The sequence below is a fragment of the Oncorhynchus kisutch genome, unplaced genomic scaffold (genome assembly GCF_002021735.2).
Source record: "Oncorhynchus kisutch isolate 150728-3 unplaced genomic scaffold, Okis_V2 scaffold3820, whole genome shotgun sequence".
In the NCBI taxonomy this organism is placed as follows: Eukaryota; Metazoa; Chordata; class Actinopteri; order Salmoniformes; family Salmonidae; genus Oncorhynchus; species Oncorhynchus kisutch.
This window is the reverse complement of record NW_022265765.1, coordinates 3,724-22,324: the sequence shown is the minus strand read 5'-3', so window position 1 is coordinate 22,324 and position 18,601 is coordinate 3,724. Positions and strand designations below refer to the sequence as shown.

General features: G+C 47.6%; 1 protein-coding gene across 1 annotated transcript in view; it reads right to left on the bottom strand.

The window, feature by feature from the left end:
• The window catches only part of LOC116371903 (phospholysine phosphohistidine inorganic pyrophosphate phosphatase), a 31,825-nt gene extending 14,200 nt beyond the window's left edge, over positions 1–17,625 (bottom strand). Inside the window, exons 1-6 of the mRNA XM_031821044.1 lie at positions 17,404–17,625; positions 13,929–14,116; positions 13,432–13,585; positions 9,503–9,566; positions 9,135–9,227; positions 8,857–8,948 (exon numbers count right to left, since the gene is read on the bottom strand). Coding sequence (XP_031676904.1) covers positions 8,857–8,948; positions 9,135–9,227; positions 9,503–9,566; positions 13,432–13,585; positions 13,929–14,116; positions 17,404–17,534 — 722 coding nt within the window. The 5' untranslated portion in view covers positions 17,535–17,625. The remainder of the gene's footprint in view (positions 1–8,856; positions 8,949–9,134; positions 9,228–9,502; positions 9,567–13,431; positions 13,586–13,928; positions 14,117–17,403) is intronic.
• Between the last annotated feature and the right edge of the window lie 976 nt (positions 17,626–18,601).

Below are 18,601 nucleotides of genomic sequence, written 5' to 3'. Positions count from 1 at the left end.
ACAGCCCCTCCACTCTAACCACTAGGCTACCTACCGCCCCTCCACTCTAACCACTAGGCTACCTACCGCCCCTCCACTCTAACCACTAGGCTACCTACCCCCTCTACACTCTAACCACTAGGCTACCTGCCGCCCCTCCACTCTAACCACTAGGCTACCTACCGCCACTCCACTCTAACCACTAGGCTACCTGCCGCCTCTACACTCTAACCACTAGGCTACCTGCCGCCACTCCACTCTAACCACTAGGCTACCTACCGCCCCTCCACTCTAACCACTAGGCTACCTACAGCCCCTACACTCTAACCACTAGGCTACCTACCGCCTCTCCACTCTAACCACTAGGCTACCTACCGCCCCTCCACTCTAACCACTAGGCTACCTACCGCCACTCCACTCTAACCACTAGGCTACCTGCAGCCACTCCACTCTAACCACTAGGCTACCTGCCGCCCCTCCACTCTAACCACTAGGCTACCTACCGCCTCTCCACTCTAACCACTAGGCTACCTACCGCCCCTCCACTCTAACCACTAGGCTACCTACCGCCACTCCACTCTAACCACTAGGCTACCTGCAGCCACTCCACTCTAACCACTAGGCTACCTGCCGCCCCTCCACTCTAACCACTAGGCTACCTGCAGCCACTCCACTCTAACCACTAGGCTACCTGCCGCCACTCCACTCTAACCACTAGGCTACCTGCCGCCTCTCCACTCTAACCACTAGGCTACCTACAGCCACTCCACTCTAACCACTAGGCTACCTGCCGCCCCTCCACTCTAACCACTAGGCTACCTGCCGTCCCTCCACTCTAACCACTAGGCTACCTGCCACCTCTCCACTCTAACCACTAGGCTACCTGCAGCCCCTCCACTCTAACCACTAGGCTACCTGCCGCCCCTCCACTCTAACCACTAGGCTACCTGCCGTCCCTCCACTCTAACCACTAGGCTACCTGCCTCCTCTACACTCTAACCACTAGGCTACCTGCCGTCCCTCCACTCTAACCACTAGGCTACCTACAGCCCCTCCACTCTAACCACTAGGCTACCTGCCGCCACTCCACTATAACCACTAGTCTACCTGCCGCCACTCCACTCTAACCACTAGGCTACCTACAGCCACTCCACTCTAACCACTAGGCTACCTACCGCCTCTACACTCTAACCACTAGGCTACCTACAGCCCCTCCACTCTAACCACTAGGCTACCTGCCGCCCCTCCACTCTAACCACTAGGCTACCTGCCGCCCCTCCACTCTAACCACTAGGCTACCTACAGCCCCTACACTCTAACCACTAGGCTACCTACCACCCCTACACTCTAACCACTAGGCTACCTACAACCCCTCCACTCTAATCACTAGGCTACCTGCCACCTCTACACTCTAACCACTAGGCTACCTGCCGCCCCTCCACTCTAACCACTAGGCTACCTACAGCCCCTACACTCTAACCACTAGGCTACCTACCACCCCTACACTCTAACCACTAGGCTACCTACAACCCCTCCACTCTAATCACTAGGCTACCTGCCACCTCTACACTCTAACCACTAGGCTACCTACAGCCCCTACACTCTAACCACTAGGCTACCTACAGCCTCTACACTCTAACCACTAGGCTACCTACAGCCCCTCCACTCTAACCACTAGGCTACCTACAGCCCCTCCACTCTAACCACTAGGCTACCTGCCGTCCCTCCACTCTAACCACTAGGCTACCTGCCACCTCTACACTCTAACCACTAGGCTACCTGCCTCCTCTACACTCTAACCACTAGGCTACCTACAGCCCCTCCACTCTAACCACTAGGCTACCCTGCAGCCTCTACACTCTAACCACTAGGCTACCTACAGCCCCTCCACTCTAACCACTAGGCTACCTACAGCCCCTCCACTCTAACCACTAGGCTACCCTGCAGCCCCTATAACCACTAGGCTACCTACAGCCCCTACACTCTAACCACTAGGCTACCTGCCACCACTCCACTCTAACCACTAGGCTACCTACCACCACTCCACTCTAACCACTAGGCTACCTGCAGCCCCTCCACTCTAACCACTAGGCTACTTACAGCCCCTCCACTCTAACCACTAGGCTACCTACAGCCCCTCCACTCTAACCACTAGGCTACCTACCGCCACTCCACTCTAACCACTAGGCTACCTGCAGCCACTCCACTCTAACCACTAGGCTACCTGCCGCCCCTCCACTCTAACCACTAGGCTACCTGCCGCCCCTCCACTCTAACCACTAGGCTACCTGCCGCCACTCCACTCTAACCACTAGGCTACCTGCCCCCTCTACACTCTAACCACTAGGCTACCTACCTCCACTCCACTCTAACCACTAGGCTACCTACAGCCCCTCCACTCTAACCACTAGGCTACCTGCCGCCCCTCCACTCTAACCACTAGGCTACCTGCCGCCCCTCCACTCTAACCACTAGGCTACCTACAGCCCCTACACTCTAACCACTAGGCTACCTACCACCCCTACACTCTAACCACTAGGCTACCTACAACCCCTCCACTCTAATCACTAGGCTACCTGCCACCTCTACACTCTAACCACTAGGCTACCTGCCGCCCCTCCACTCTAACCACTAGGCTACCTACAGCCCCTACACTCTAACCACTAGGCTACCTACCACCCCTACACTCTAACCACTAGGCTACCTACAACCCCTCCACTCTAATCACTAGGCTACCTGCCACCTCTACACTCTAACCACTAGGCTACCTACAGCCCCTACACTCTAACCACTAGGCTACCTACAGCCTCTACACTCTAACCACTAGGCTACCTACAGCCCCTCCACTCTAACCACTAGGCTACCTACAGCCCTCCACTCTAACCACTAGGCTACCTGCCGTCCCTCCACTCTAACCACTAGGCTACCTGCCACCTCTACACTCTAACCACTAGGCTACCTGCCTCCTCTACACTCTAACCACTAGGCTACCTACAGCCCCTCCACTCTAACCACTAGGCTACCCTGCAGCCTCTACACTCTAACCACTAGTCTACCTACAGCCCCTCCACTCTAACCACTAGGCTACCTACAGCCCCTCCACTCTAACCACTAGGCTACCCTGCAGCCCCTATAACCACTAGGCTACCTACAGCCCCTACACTCTAACCACTAGGCTACCTGCCACCACTCCACTCTAACCACTAGGCTACCTACCACCACTCCACTCTAACCACTAGGCTACCTGCAGCCCCTCCACTCTAACCACTAGGCTACTTACAGCCCCTCCACTCTAACCACTAGGCTACCTACAGCCCCTCCACTCTAACCACTAGGCTACCTACAGCCCCTCCACTCTAACCACTAGGCTACCTGCCGCCCCTCCACTCTAACCACTAGGCTACCTGCCGCCCCTCCACTCTAACCACTAGGCTACCTGCCGCCCCTCCACTCTAACCACTAGGCTACCTGCAGCCCCTCCACTCTAACCACTAGGCTACCTGCCACCTCTCCACTCTAACCACTAGGCTACCTACCACCACTCCACTCTAACCACTAGGCTACCTACAGCCCCTCCACTCTAACCACTAGGCTACTTACAGCCCCTCCACTCTAACCACTAGGCTACCTACAGCCCCTCCACTCTAACCACTAGGCTACCTACAGCCCCTCCACTCTAACCACTAGGCTACTTACAGCCCCTCCACTCTAACCACTAGGCTACCTGCAGCCCCTACACTCTAACCACTAGGCTACCTACAGCCCCTCCACTCTAACCACTAGGCTACTTACAGCCCCTCCACTCTAACCACTAGGCTACCTACCGCCCCTCCACTCTAACCACTAGGCTACCTACCGCCCCTCCACTCTAACCACTAGGCTACCTACCCCCTCTACACTCTAACCACTAGGCTACCTGCCGCCCCTCCACTCTAACCACTAGGCTACCTACCGCCACTCCACTCTAACCACTAGGCTACCTGCCGCCTCTACACTCTAACCACTAGGCTACCTGCCGCCACTCCACTCTAACCACTAGGCTACCTACCGCCCCTCCACTCTAACCACTAGGCTACCTACAGCCCCTACACTCTAACCACTAGGCTACCTACCGCCTCTCCACTCTAACCACTAGGCTACCTACCGCCCCTCCACTCTAACCACTAGGCTACCTACCGCCACTCCACTCTAACCACTAGGCTACCTGCAGCCACTCCACTCTAACCACTAGGCTACCTGCCGCCCCTCCACTCTAACCACTAGGCTACCTACCGCCTCTCCACTCTAACCACTAGGCTACCTACCGCCCCTCCACTCTAACCACTAGGCTACCTACCGCCACTCCACTCTAACCACTAGGCTACCTGCAGCCACTCCACTCTAACCACTAGGCTACCTGCCGCCCCTCCACTCTAACCACTAGGCTACCTGCCGCCCCTCCACTCTAACCACTAGGCTACCTGCCGCCACTCCACTCTAACCACTAGGCTACCTGCCCCCTCTACACTCTAACCACTAGGCTACCTACCTCCACTCCACTCTAACCACTAGGCTACCTACAGCCCCTCCACTCTAACCACTAGGCTACCTACCGCCACTCCACTCTAACCACTAGGCTACCTGCCGCCTCTACACTCTAACCACTAGGCTACCTACAGCCCCTCCACTCTAACCACTAGGCTACCTGCAGCCACTCCACTCTAACCACTAGGCTACCTGCCGCCACTCCACTCTAACCACTAGGCTACCTGCCGCCTCTCCACTCTAACCACTAGGCTACCTACAGCCACTCCACTCTAACCACTAGGCTACCTGCCGCCCCTCCACTCTAACCACTAGGCTACCTGCCGTCCCTCCACTCTAACCACTAGGCTACCTGCCACCTCTCCACTCTAACCACTAGGCTACCTGCCTCCTCTACACTCTAACCACTAGGCTACCTGCCGTCCCTCCACTCTAACCACTAGGCTACCTACAGCCCCTCCACTCTAACCACTAGGCTACCTGCCGCCACTCCACTATAACCACTAGTCTACCTGCCGCCACTCCACTCTAACCACTAGGCTACCTACAGCCACTCCACTCTAACCACTAGGCTACCTACCGCCTCTACACTCTAACCACTAGGCTACCTACCGCCACTCCACTCTAACCACTAGGCTACCTACCGCCTCTACACTCTAACCACTAGGCTACCTACCGCCACTCCACTCTAACCACTAGACTACCTGCAGCCACTGGGTTAAGACTGAACCATATATTATTGAAGCCTTTCTATAAAATGCCTTATTTGTCAGGTCAATAGATATTTATCTCAGAGTAACAAAGGGTTTCTCAATCTGTAACAGTACTGTGCGTGGTATGTGGTGAGTTTGTGTGTGTGTATGTGTCTGTAATAGATTGTGATTTGTGTGTGTGTGTGTTCTTCAGGCCCATATGAAATTGCAGAACTATTTGTAGCCTGAAGTTCGGGAGATTTACCTAGAGGGGATGGTTCCACGGAAACTTTACCGTCTAGATGACGGGCCCAAAGCCTAGAGCCACACTGAGCTGAACACACACACACACACACGTCAAATGAAGAATTGGTTGCAAGAACCTCCATCTCTACTATGAGCCGTGTATCTGTTAAGGGGGGTTTGTGTGTGGGTTTACACTGGTTAACAGATTTAGGATGCAGCCATATTGGAAGGTCTGGTTAACAGATTTAGGATGTTATAGCAGCCATATTGGAAGGTCTGGTTAACAGATTTAGGATGTTATAGCAGCCATATTGGAAGGTCTGGTTAACAGATTTAGGATGTTATAGCAGCCATATTGGAAGGTCTGGTTAACAGATTTAGGATGTTATAGCAGCCATATTGGAAGGTCTGGTTAACAGATTTAGGATGTTATAGCAGCCATATTGGAAGGTCTGGTTAACAGATTTAGGATGTTATAGCAGCCATATTGGAAGGTCTGGTTAACAGATTTAGGAGGTTATAGCAGCCATATTGGAAGGTCTGGGTAACAGATTTAGGATGTTATAGCAGCCATATTGGAAGGCCTGGTGGGAACTACACAGGAGGCCTGAGACAGAGCATTGACAGAGCAGCGCCTGGTTGACTTGGTCTAGTCCCAAATGACACCCTATCCCCTACATAGTGCACTACTACTTTTGAACTACGAAAGGTAACAGGGTTCCATTTGGACCGTAACCTTGGAGACAGCCAGCTGTGTATTCCCACATCTCGCTGTGGTTTATGGCGGTTCCCTGCTCTCCACAGAGTTTACGGGGTCATGCAAGGCTAAAACGAGGCTAAATCTCACGTCTCGCACTCACAATGTGAAAGTAGCAGATAGTGTTTGTGTGAGACTGAACAGCCATCTGCACATCAGTTACATGACACACACACACACACGGCCCCCTTTGGCTCAGATCAGTGCCAATTTGTCACTGTGTGTGTGTGTGTGTGTGTGTGTGTGTGTGTGTGTGTACACCACCGTTCAAAAGTTTGAGGTCACTTAGAAATGTCCTTGTTTTTGAAAGAAAAGCAATTTTGTCCATTAAAATAACATCAAATTGATCATAAATACAGTGTAGACATTGTTAATGTTGTAAATGACTATTGTAGCTGGAAACGGTTGATTTTTAATGGAATATCTACATAGACGTAGAGGCCCATTATCAGCAACCATCACTCCTGTGTTCCCAATGACACGTTGTGTTAGCTAAGCAAAGTTTATCATTTTAAAAGGCTAATTGATCATTAGAAAACCCTGTTGCAATTATGTTAGCACAGCTGAAAACTGTTGTTCTGATTAAAGAAGCAATAAAACTGGCCTTCTTTAGACTAGTTGAGTATCTGGAGCATCAGCATTTATGGGTTCGGTTACAGGCTCAAAATGGCAGAAACAAGAATGTTATTTCATAGTTTTGATGTCTTCATTATTCAGACTACAGACTAATACTGATCCACCTCTACGCAGACGACACCATTCTATATACTTTCGGCCCGTCTTTGGACACTGTGCTATCTAACCTCCAAACAAGCTTCAATGCCATACAACACTCCTTCCGTGGCCTCCAACTGCTCTTAAACGCTAGTAAAACCAAATGCATGCTTTTCAACCGGTCGCTGCCTGCACCCGCACGCCCGACTAGCATCACCACCCTGGATGGTTCCGACCTAGAATACGTGGACAACTATAAGTACCTAGGTGTCTGGCTAGACTGTAAACTCTCCTTCCAGACTCATATCAAACATCTCCAATCGAAAATCAAATCAAGAGTCGGCTTTCTATTCCGCAACAAAGCCTCCTTCACTCACGCCGCCAAGCTTACCCTAGTAAAACTGACTATCCTTCGGCGATGTCATCTACAAAATGGCTTCCAACACTCTACTCAGCAAACTGGATGCAGTTTATCACAGTGCCATCCGTTTTGTTACTAAAGCACCTTATACCACCCACCACTGCGACTTGTATGCTCTAGTCGGCTGGTCCTCGCTACATATTCGTCGCCAGACCCACTGGCTCCAGGTCATCTACAAGTCCATGCTAGGTAAAGCTCCCCCTTATCTCAGTTCACTGGTCACGATGGCAACACCCACCCGTAGCACGCGCTCCAGCAGGTGTATCTCACTGATCATCCCTAAAGCCAACACCTCATTTGGCCGCCTTTTGCTCCAGTTCTCTGCTGCCTGTGACTGGAACGAATTGCAAAAATCGCTGAAGTTGGAGACTTTTATCTCCCTCACCAACTTCAAACATCAGCTATCTGAGCAGCTAACCGATCGCTGCAGCTGTACATAGTCTATTGGTAAATAGCCCACCCTTTTCACCTACCTCATCCCCATACTGTTTATATTTATTTACTTTTCTGCTCTTTTGCACACCAATATCTCTACCTGTACATGACCATCTGATCATTCATCACTCCAGTGTTAATCTGCAAAATTGTAATTATTCGCCTACCTCCTCATGCCTTTTGCACACAATGTATATAGACTCTCTTTTTTTCTACTGTGTTATTGACTTGTTTATTGTTTACTCCATGTGTAACTCTTTGTTGTCTGCTCACACTGCTATGCTTTATCTTGGCCAGGTCGCAGTTGTAAATGAGAACTTGTTCTCAACTAGCCTACCTGGTTAAATAAAGGTGTTCTCAACTAGCCTACCTGGTTAAATAAAGGTGTTCTCAACTAGCCTACCTGGTTAAATAAAGGTGTTCTCAACTAGCCTACCTGGTTAAATAAAGGTGTTCTCAACTAGCCTACCTGGTTAAATAAAGGTGTTCTCAACTAGCCTACCTGGTTAAATAAAGGTGTTCTCAACTAGCCTACCTGGTTAAATAAAGGTGTTCTCAACTAGCCTACCTGGTTAAATAAAGGTGTTCTCAACTGGCCTACCTGGTTAAATAAAGGTGAAATAAAAGTAACCGGAAGGTTGCAAGTTCAAACCCCCGAGCTGACAAGGTACAAATAAATCTGTCATTGAACAGGCAGTTAACCCACTGTTCCTAGGCCGTCATTGAAAATAAGAATTTGTTCTTAACTGACTTGCCTGGTTAAATAAAAGGTACAAAATAAATTTTAAAAATTAAAAAATTGTCGCATTTAACATTTGGATAACATGAAGATATTTTCTGCATATTCTTAATGAAATAAACTCAACTCTAAATGGTCCGTTTCACAGACACAGAGTAATAAGCCTTGGACCAAGAAGTTCTCAAATCGGGACTCTCCATCGAAAATAGTATTTTTAGTCCTTAGATTGAGGTGTTGTGTTAGACCGCCCCCTTGTGGTCGTTGATGGGACAGTTGGTTTCTGCCTGCATTCATTTCAACGATGTGAAGCCAAACAAACGGACGTCAACATACATAAACAAACACCTACCTGTATTTTCCTGTCCTCACTTGGACACCCTTCATTCCACAGTGTTGGGCCCCGCCCACATCATTCACCAGATCGTCACCAATCATCAGAGTCTGACAGACAGAGAGAAAGGAGAGAAAGGAGAGAGAGAGAGAAAGGAGAGAGAGAGAGAAAGGAGAGAGAGAGAGAAAGGAGAGAGAGAGAAAGGAGATAGAGAGACAGAAAGAGAGCAGGAGGATGGCTCAGAATCCTTATTAAATGAATGTAGGTGCTGGACATTTTTTTGTTGTAAAATCTACCTGGTGTGACTGAATCCCCATGTCATCTAGAACTTTCTGAAAGAACATGGGGTCTGGCTTCCCGATGACCTCAGCTTCTACATCACAGGCATACTGATGGAGAGAAACACAATGACCGTTGACAAACAGAGATGATGAAGTTCCCACAAAGGTCTGGGGGAGATATCAACGTGCTTTGACTTTAAAAAATAAAATGTTTTTAAAAGTGAGTTCTACTTTTTTTATTTTATATATATAAATATTTATACGCTCATCTGTTACTGTCACTTTGTCATATTGTTTTCTAATATCTTTTCATTTTTGTTTTGAATGTTAATAATTGTAAAATGCTACTACACCTACTGTGTATGTAGTGTAATATCACCCACCTCCAATGCCTTCATGTAAACCCCAACATCCAGGTTCAGGCCTTCATCCTCTTTGTAGTACTTCCTGTAAAGATCACACAGTGGACCTCAGGGTTAAAGTAGAGGTCACTTCCTATAAAGATCACACAGTGGACCTCAGGGTTAAAGTAGAGGTAACCTCCTATAAAGATCACACAGTAGACCTCAGGGTTAAAGTAGAGGTCACTTCCTATAAAGATCACACAGTGGACCTCAGGGTTAAAGTAGAGGTCACTTCCTATAAAGATCACACAGTGGACCTCAGGGTTAAAGTAGAGGTCACTTCCTGTAAAGATCACACAGTGGACCTCAGGGTTAAAGTAGAGGTCACTTCCTATAAAGATCACACAGTGGACCTCAGGGTTAAAGTAGAGGTCACTTCCTATAAAGATCACACAGTGGACCTCAGGGTTAAAGTAGAGCTGTAGGTCACTTCCTATAAAGATCACACAGTGGACCTCGGGGTTAAAGTAGAGGTCACTTCCCATAAAGATCACACAGTGGACCTCAGGGTTAAAGTAGAGCTGTAGGTAACTTCCTGTAAAGATCACACAGTGGACCTCAGGGTTAAAGTAGAGCTGTAGGTCACTTCCTATAAAGATCACACAGTGGACCTCAGGGTTAAAGTAGAGGTCACTTCCTATAAAGATCACACAGTGGACCTCAGGGTTAAAGTAGAGGTCACTTCCTATAAAGATCACACAGTGGACCTCAGGGTTAAAGTAGAGCTGTAGGTCACTTCCTATAAAGATCACACAGTGGACCTCAGGGTTAAAGTAGAGGTCACTTCCTATAAAGATCACACAGTGGACCTCGGGGTTAAAGTAGAGGTCACTTCCTATAAAGATCACACAGTGGACCTCAGGGTTAAAGTAGAGGTCACTTCCTATAAAGATCACACAGTGGACCTCGGGGTTAAAGTAGAGCTGTAGGTAACTTCCTATAAAGATCACACAGTGGACCTCGGGGATAAAGTAGAGCTGTAGGTAACTTCCTATAAAGATCACACAGTGGACCTCGGGGTTAAAGTAGAGCTGTAGGTAACTTCCTATAACGCATATAAGGCCCTGCCCCGCCCCCCTTTCGGAAAAGCTGACCACGACTCCATTTTGTTGATCCCTGCCTACAGACAGAAACTAAAACAAGAAGCTCCCACGCTGAGGTCTGTCCAACGCTGGTCCGACCAAGCTGACTCCACACTCCAAGACTGCTTCCATCACGTGGACTGGGAGATGTTTCGTATTGCGTCAGATAACAACATTGACGAATACGCTGATTCGGTGTGCGAGTTCATTAGAACGTGCGTTGAAGATGTCGTTCCCATAGCAACGATTAAAACATTCCCTAACCAGAAACCGTGGATTGATGGCAGCATTCGTGTGGAACTGAAGGCACGAACCACTGCTTTTAATCAGGGCAAAGTGTCTGGTGACATGACTGAATACAAACAGTGCAGCTATTCCCTCCGCAAGGCTATCAAACAAGCTAAGCGCCAGTACAGAGACAAAGTAGAATCTCAATTCAACGGCTCAGACACAAGAGGCATGTGGCAGGGTCTACAGTCAATCACGGACTACAGGAAGAAACCCAGCCCAGTCACGGACCAGGATGTCTTGCTCCCAGGCAGACTAAATAACTTTTTTGCCCGCTTTGAGGACAATACAGTGCCACCGACACGGCCTGCAACGAAAACATGCGGTCTCTCCTTCACTGCAGCCGAAGTGAGTAAGACATTTAGACGTGTTAACCCTCGCAAGGCTGCAGGCCCAGACGGCATCCCCAGCCGCGCCCTCAGAGCATGCGCAGACGAGCTGGCCGGTGTGTTTACGGACATATTCAATCAATCCCTATACCAGTCTGCTGTTCCCACATGCTTCAAGAGGGCCACCATTGTTCCTGTTCCCAAGAAAGCTAAGGTAACTGAGCTAAACGACTACCGCCCCGTAGCACTCACATCCGTCATCATGAAGTGCTTTGAGAGACTAGTCAAGGACCATATCACCTACACCCTACCAGACACCCTTGACCCACTCCAATTTGCTTACCGCCCAAATAGGTCCACAGACGATGCAATCTCAACCACACTGCACACTACCCTAACCCATCTGGACAAGAGGAATACCTATGTGAGAATGCTGTTCATCGACTACAGCTCGGCATTCAACACCATAGTACCCTCCAAGCTCGTCATCAAGCTCGAGACCCTGGGTCTCGACCCCGCCCTGTGCAACTGGGTACTGGACTTCCTGACGGGCCGCCCCCAGGTGGTGAGGGTAGGCAACAACATCTCCTCCCCGCTGATCCTCAACACTGGGGCCCCACAAGGGTGCGTTCTGAGCCCTCTCCTGTACTCCCTGTTCACTCATGACTACGTGGCCATGCACGCCTCCAACTCAATCATCAAGTTTGCGGACGACACAACAGTGGTAGGCTTGATTACCAATAACGACGAGACGGCCTACAGGGAGGAGGTGAGGGCCCTCGGAGTGTGGTGTCAGGAAAATAACCTCACACTCAACGTCAACAAAACTAAGGAGATGATTGTGGACTTCAGGAAACAGCAGAGGGAACACCCCCCTATCCACATCGATGGAACAGTAGTGGAGAGGGTAGCAAGTTTTAAGTTCCTCGGCATACACATCACAGACAAACTGAATTGGTCCACTCACACAGACAGCATCGTGAGGAAGGCGCAGCAGCGCCTCTTCAACCTCAGGAGGCTGAAGAAATTTGGCTTGTCACCAAAAGCAATCACAAACTTCTACAGATGCACAATCGAGAGCATCCTGGCGGGCTGTATCACCGCCTGGTATGGCAACTGCACCGCCCTCAACCGTAAGGCTCTCCAGAGGTCTGCACAACGCATCACCGGGGGCAAACTACCTGCCCTCCAGGACACCTACACCACCCGATGCTACAGGAAGGCCATAAAGATCATCAAGGACATCAACCACCCGAGCCACTGCCTGTTCACCCCGCTGTCATCCAGAAGGCGAGGTCAGTACAGGTGCATCAAAGCTGGGACCGAGAGACTGAAAAACAGCTTCTATCTCAAGGCCATCAGACTGCCAACACACTGTCAATGACACTGACTCTACTCCAGCCACTTTAATCATGGGAATTGATGGGAAATGATGTAAATATATCACTAGCCACTTTAAACAATGCTACCTTATATAATGTTACTTACCCTACATTATTCATCTCATATGCATACGTAGATACTGTACTCTATATCATCGACTGCATCCTTATGTAATACATGTATCACTAGCCACTTTAACTACGCCACTTGGTTTACATACTCATCTCATATATATATACTGTACTCGATACCATCTACTGTATCTTGCCTATGCTGCTCTGTACCATCACTCATTCATATATCCTTATGTACATATTCTTTATCCCCTTACACTGTGTATAAGACAGTAGTTTTTTTGGAATTGTTAGTTAGATTACTTGTTCGTTATTACTGCATTGTCGGAACTAGAAGCACAAGCATTTCGCTACACTCGCATTAACATCTGCTAACCATGTGTATGTGACAAATAAAATTTGATTTGATTTGATTTTATAAAGATCACACAGTGGACCTCAGGGTTAAAGTAGAGCTGAAGGAATATCCTTCTGAATAAATCAGGCCTTTATTACTGGGTTGTTACTACACGATAATAACATTATTATCCGAGAGAGAGAGAGAGAGAGAGAGAGAGAGAGAGAGAGAGAGAGAGAGAGAGAGAGAGAGAGAGAGAGAGAGAGAGAGAGAGAGAGAGAGAGAGAGAGAGAGAGAGAGAGAGAGAGAGAGAGAGAGAGAGAGAGAGAGAGAGAGAGAGAGACAGAGACAGAGACAGAGACAGAGACAGAGACAGAGACAGAGACAGAGACAGAGAGAGAGACATCACACCTACCCTCTGCCCAGAGAGAACAGTACTGGGTTCTCCAGCCCTATGAGAACTCTGAAGGCATCGTTGAGGTTCTGGTAGGAGAACTTCTCTGCTGCGTCTCCTATGACAACACAGTTTGGGTTGGCCTTTTCAACACTGTCAAACTCAGGGACAACACCTGCAACGAACCAAACAAGCACGGTATACATGATCACTTTGTATAGAAATAGACACATTTAAAAAAAAAAAAAAACTATTGTCCATTAAGTAACACAGAATGGAAAATTGTTTTGGGTGCTCTGGTTTACATTAAAAGGAGAACAGACATAAAAACACAGACATTGAGCATTACCATATCAGTTCAGCAACTTCTTTAGGATCTCTCAGTGATTTATCCCGGGGAAAAGGGACTGGTTTTGTCCCGTCATTGTAAATAAGAATTAGTTCTTAAAACTGTCTTGCCTCGTTAAATAAATAAAAAGTTACATTTAAAAATATATATAATTAACATCAATCAATACCGTCGTAGACCAGCAGGTGGGGTCGTAGCCCCCTCTCCTTCAGGACAGCCACGGCAGCCGGGGCTGGAGAGAACACCTCAGACACACAGATATCAAACCCCATCCTCTGCAGCTTGGCTACAAACACCTCCCGTGTGGCCTGGGTCTCGTTGGTACAGAAGCGCACCTGCAGGTCCGAGGCCTTTAACCTGTACGGAGGAAGCTTTTTTGGGACATAATCCATTTTTTGCATTTAAACATTCGAGTCATTTGGGCAGATGTTGTTATCCAGAGCGATTTACAGTAAAGTGTATTCATCATAAATTAGCTAGGTGAGACGACCGCAAATCTCAAGTCATAATCAGGAAATGTTCCTCAATGTAGTCAGGAAATGTCCCTCAATGTAGTCAGGAAATGTCCCTCAATGTAGTCAGGAAGTGTCCCTCAATGTAGTCAGGAAGTGTCCCTCAATGTAGTCAGGAAGTGTCCCTCAATGTAGTCAGGAAGTGTCCCTCAATGTAGTCAGGAAGTGTTCCTCAATGTAGTCAGGAAATGTCCCTCAATGTAGTCAGGAAATGTCCCTCAATGTAGTCAGGAAATGTCCCTCAATGTAGTCAGGGAATGTCCCTCAATGTAGTCAGGAAGTGTTCCTCAATGTAGTCAGGAAGTGTCCCTCAATGTAGTCAGGAAGTGTTCCTCAATGTAGTCAGGAAATGTCCCTCAATGTAGTCAGGAAATGTCCCTCAATGTAGTCAGGAAATGTCCCTCAATGTAGTCAGGGAATGTCCCTCAATGTAGTCAGGAAGTGTTCCTCAATGTAGTCAGGAAATGTCCCTCAATGTAGTCAGGAAATGTCCCTCAATGTAGTCAGGCAGTGTTCCTCAACGTAGTCGGGAAATGTCCCTCAGTGTAGTCGGGAAATGTCCATCAGTGTAGTCGGGAAATGTCCCTCAGTGATAGTCGGGAAATGTCCCTCAGTGTAGTCGGGAAATGTCCCTCAGTGATAGTATGAAATGTCCCTCAGTGATAGTATGAAATGTCCCTCAGTGTAGTCAGGAAATGTCCCCCAGTGATAGTCGGGAAATGTCCCTCAGTGATAGTATGAAATGTCCCTCAGTGTAGTCAGGAAATGTCCCCCAGTGATAGTCGGGAAATGTCCCTCAGTGATAGTATGAAATGTCCCTCAATGTAGTCGGGAAATGTCCCTCAGTGATAGTATGAAATGTCCCTCAGTGATAGTATGAAATGTCCCTCAGTGATAGTATGAAATGTCCCTCAGTGATAGTATGAAATGTCCCTCAGTGATAGTATGAAATGTCCCTCAGTGATAGTATGAAGTGTCCCTCAGTGATAGTATGAAATGTCCCTCAATGTAGTCAGGAAATGTCCCTCAATGTAGTCAGGCAGTGTTCCTCAACGTAGTCGGGAAATGTCCCTCAGTGTAGTCGGGAAATGTCCATCAGTGTAGTCGGGAAATGTCCCTCAGTGATAGTATGAAATGTCCCTCAGTGATAGTATGAAATGTCCCTCAGTGATAGTATGAAATGTCCCTCAGTGATAGTATGAAATGTCCCTCAGTGATAGTATGAAATGTCCCTCAGTGATTGTATGAAATGTCCCTCAGTGATAGTATGAAAAGACAAGTCGAGTGTACATTCATTATTTTAAAATGTTGTTTTTTTGCGTTATGGGATTTAATCAAGACATTTTGATCACCTCATTCAACACTCACTAATTCTCATTCACCACTCACTAATTCTCATTCACCACTGACTAATTCTCATTCACCACTCACTAATTCTCATTCACCACTCACTAATTCTCATTCACCAAACACTAATTCTCATTCACCACTCACTAATTCTCATTCACCACTCACTAATTCTCATTCACCAATTCTCATTCACCACTCACTAATTCTCATTCACCACTCACTAATTCTCATTCACCACTCACTAATTCTCATTCACCACTCACTAATTCTCATTCACCAAACACTAATTCTCAATCACCACTCACTAATTCTCAATCACCACTCACTAATTCTCAATCACCACTCACTAATTCTCATTCACCACTCACTAATTCTCAATCACCACTCACTAATTCTCATTCACCACTCACTAATTCTCAATCACCACTCACTAATTCTCATTCACCACTCACTAATTCTCAATCACCACTCACTAATTCTCATTCACCACTCACTAATTCTCAATCACCACTCACTAATTCTCATTCACCACTCACTAATTCTCAATCACCACTCACTAATTCTCATTCACCACTCACTAATTCTCATTCACCACTCACTAATTCTCAATCACCACTCACTAATTCTCAATCACCACTCACTAATTCTCATTCACCAAACACTTCCTTATATAAAGTTATCCAGGGGATGAGGTTTGATTACCATTGGGTTGTAGTTCTTCTGTTTTCAATCACGGATACTATTTCTCAACGCACCTGCTGGTAGTAAGTCTAGGTGAGTTTTCTGTTCTAATAGGAGGTTAACATTATAACCTTGGTTAGACTACAGAACAGATCCTTTACTAATAGGAGTTTGATATTATAACCTTGGTTAGACTGCAGAACAGATACAGTGAAACCACATTTTCTACTTTATTCTGAACCCCCCAAAAAACCCAGAAGAGAAATAGAAACAAATCCAATCATTAGGATACAATGAACCTCTGCATGTCTCGTCCCGAAAGGACATTCAACTGATCTGCACGTTTACACATTACATTTAGATAGAGCTTCTTGTTTCTGCAGTATGTCATGTGTTGTGTCATATAGCTGTTGTAGAGATGTAATAGAGCTTCCTGTTTCTGCAGTATGTCATGTGTTGTGTCATATAGCTGTTGTAGAGATGTAATAGAGCTTCCTGTTTCTGCAGTATGTCATGTGTTGTGTCATATAGCTGTTGTAGAGATGTAATAGAGCTTCCTGTTTCTGCAGTATGTCATGTGTTGTGTCATATAGCTGTTGTAGAGATGTAATAGAGCTTCCTGTTTCTGCAGTATACCATGTGTGTTCTGCTACTACATTACAATATGAACGATTCTGATGGCTAATCGTTGTAGTACCATCGTTGCTGATGTATAAACCTCAATTTTCTCACTGCTTCTACCTATGGAGACAGTCATATAAAAACGCCACACGTCTAAAGACTATGAATGCAAGCTTTCCAACAGGTGTCGACCATACCGAAAAGGAGTGAAAACACGAGAGTTGACTAGGAACTGATGAGTTCAATCTCAAACCAGAACAACCACACGGCCGCTTCGCTGCTGGCTGCCGATCGGTAATAGATTTGCCCCAGTAATAAATTATTATTATTTGCATATTTAGAACACGCAACATTTCTATCTGAAGGAGTCTCGCTAATAATATGTTTCCACCGGACCCACTGTCCCGAAAAAGTATCCGTCCTCTGAATGCCATTGGGCATAGCTCTACGTCTACCTAGTAGCTTATCTAACCTCCTCACCTTTTAACCGCTTCTACGGAGCCTGGAATTGGTGTGCCGCCGTCTTCTCCAGCATCATATAACACGCCGCACATGTCTAAAATCACACCTTTCAGACTTATGACGGAGTCTTCCGAGCTGGTAGCTGCCATGTCGAAAAAGTGACACAGTAAAAAGAGCTGATTCGTCTTCTTCTTATTCTGGATCGCATCCAACGTTTAGGTGCGTACACCGCCACCTACTGTACTGGAGTGGGAGGCCAGTCACAGCCTACCTACATTAAATTCTCTTCATTATTCCTGTTCCTCTGATAAATTAAAATAGCGCCCTAGACAACATCACCTACACTCCTTAAAACCCCACTACCCAATTCCACTACCTTGATCCTATCTGTTCCTGCACCATGCCAACGGCCTGGGAGGACACCACCACTCATTAAAACCCACTACCTCATTCCACTACATAGTTAAATGTACGCTCAGCACGCTGCACCTTGGTCCTCATCCTTCAACAGCCGCGACATTAGCGTTGCCTTCACTTATTCAACTGCCTCCAACTCCTCTCTCACCCACCTTCACTGATTCAACTGCCCCCAACTCCTTTCTCACCCACTTTCACTGATTCAACTGCCCCCAACTCCTCTCTCACCCACCTTCACTGATTCAACTGCTCACAACTCCTCTCTCACCCACCTTCACTGATTCAACTGCCCCCCAACTCCTTTCTCACCCACCTTCACTGATTCAACTGCCCCCAACTCCTTTCTCACCCACCTTCACTGATTCAACTGCCCCCAACTCCTTTCTCACCCACCTTCACTGATTCAACTGCCCCCAACTCCTCTCTCACCCACCTTCACTGATTCAACTGCTCACAACTCCTCTCTCACCCACCTTCACTGATTCAACTGCCCCCAACTCCTTTCTCACCCACCTTCACTGATTCAACTGCCCCAACTCCTTTCTCACCCACCTTCACTGATTCAAATGCCCCCAACTCCTTTCTCACCCAGCCTGAAACCACAACTGGATCAGCCAAAAGCCAAAGGTCCACTTTCTCCAACAATGTCACTCCTACTGGTCCAGAATGTTCTCTACCTGGGCTATTTATATTGACCCCCAGACCCCCAACTTTGACCCCCCCCCCCCCCCCCCCCCCCCCCCCCCCCCCACCTTGGTTTTTACACTGCTGCTACTCTCTGTTTATTATCTATGCATAG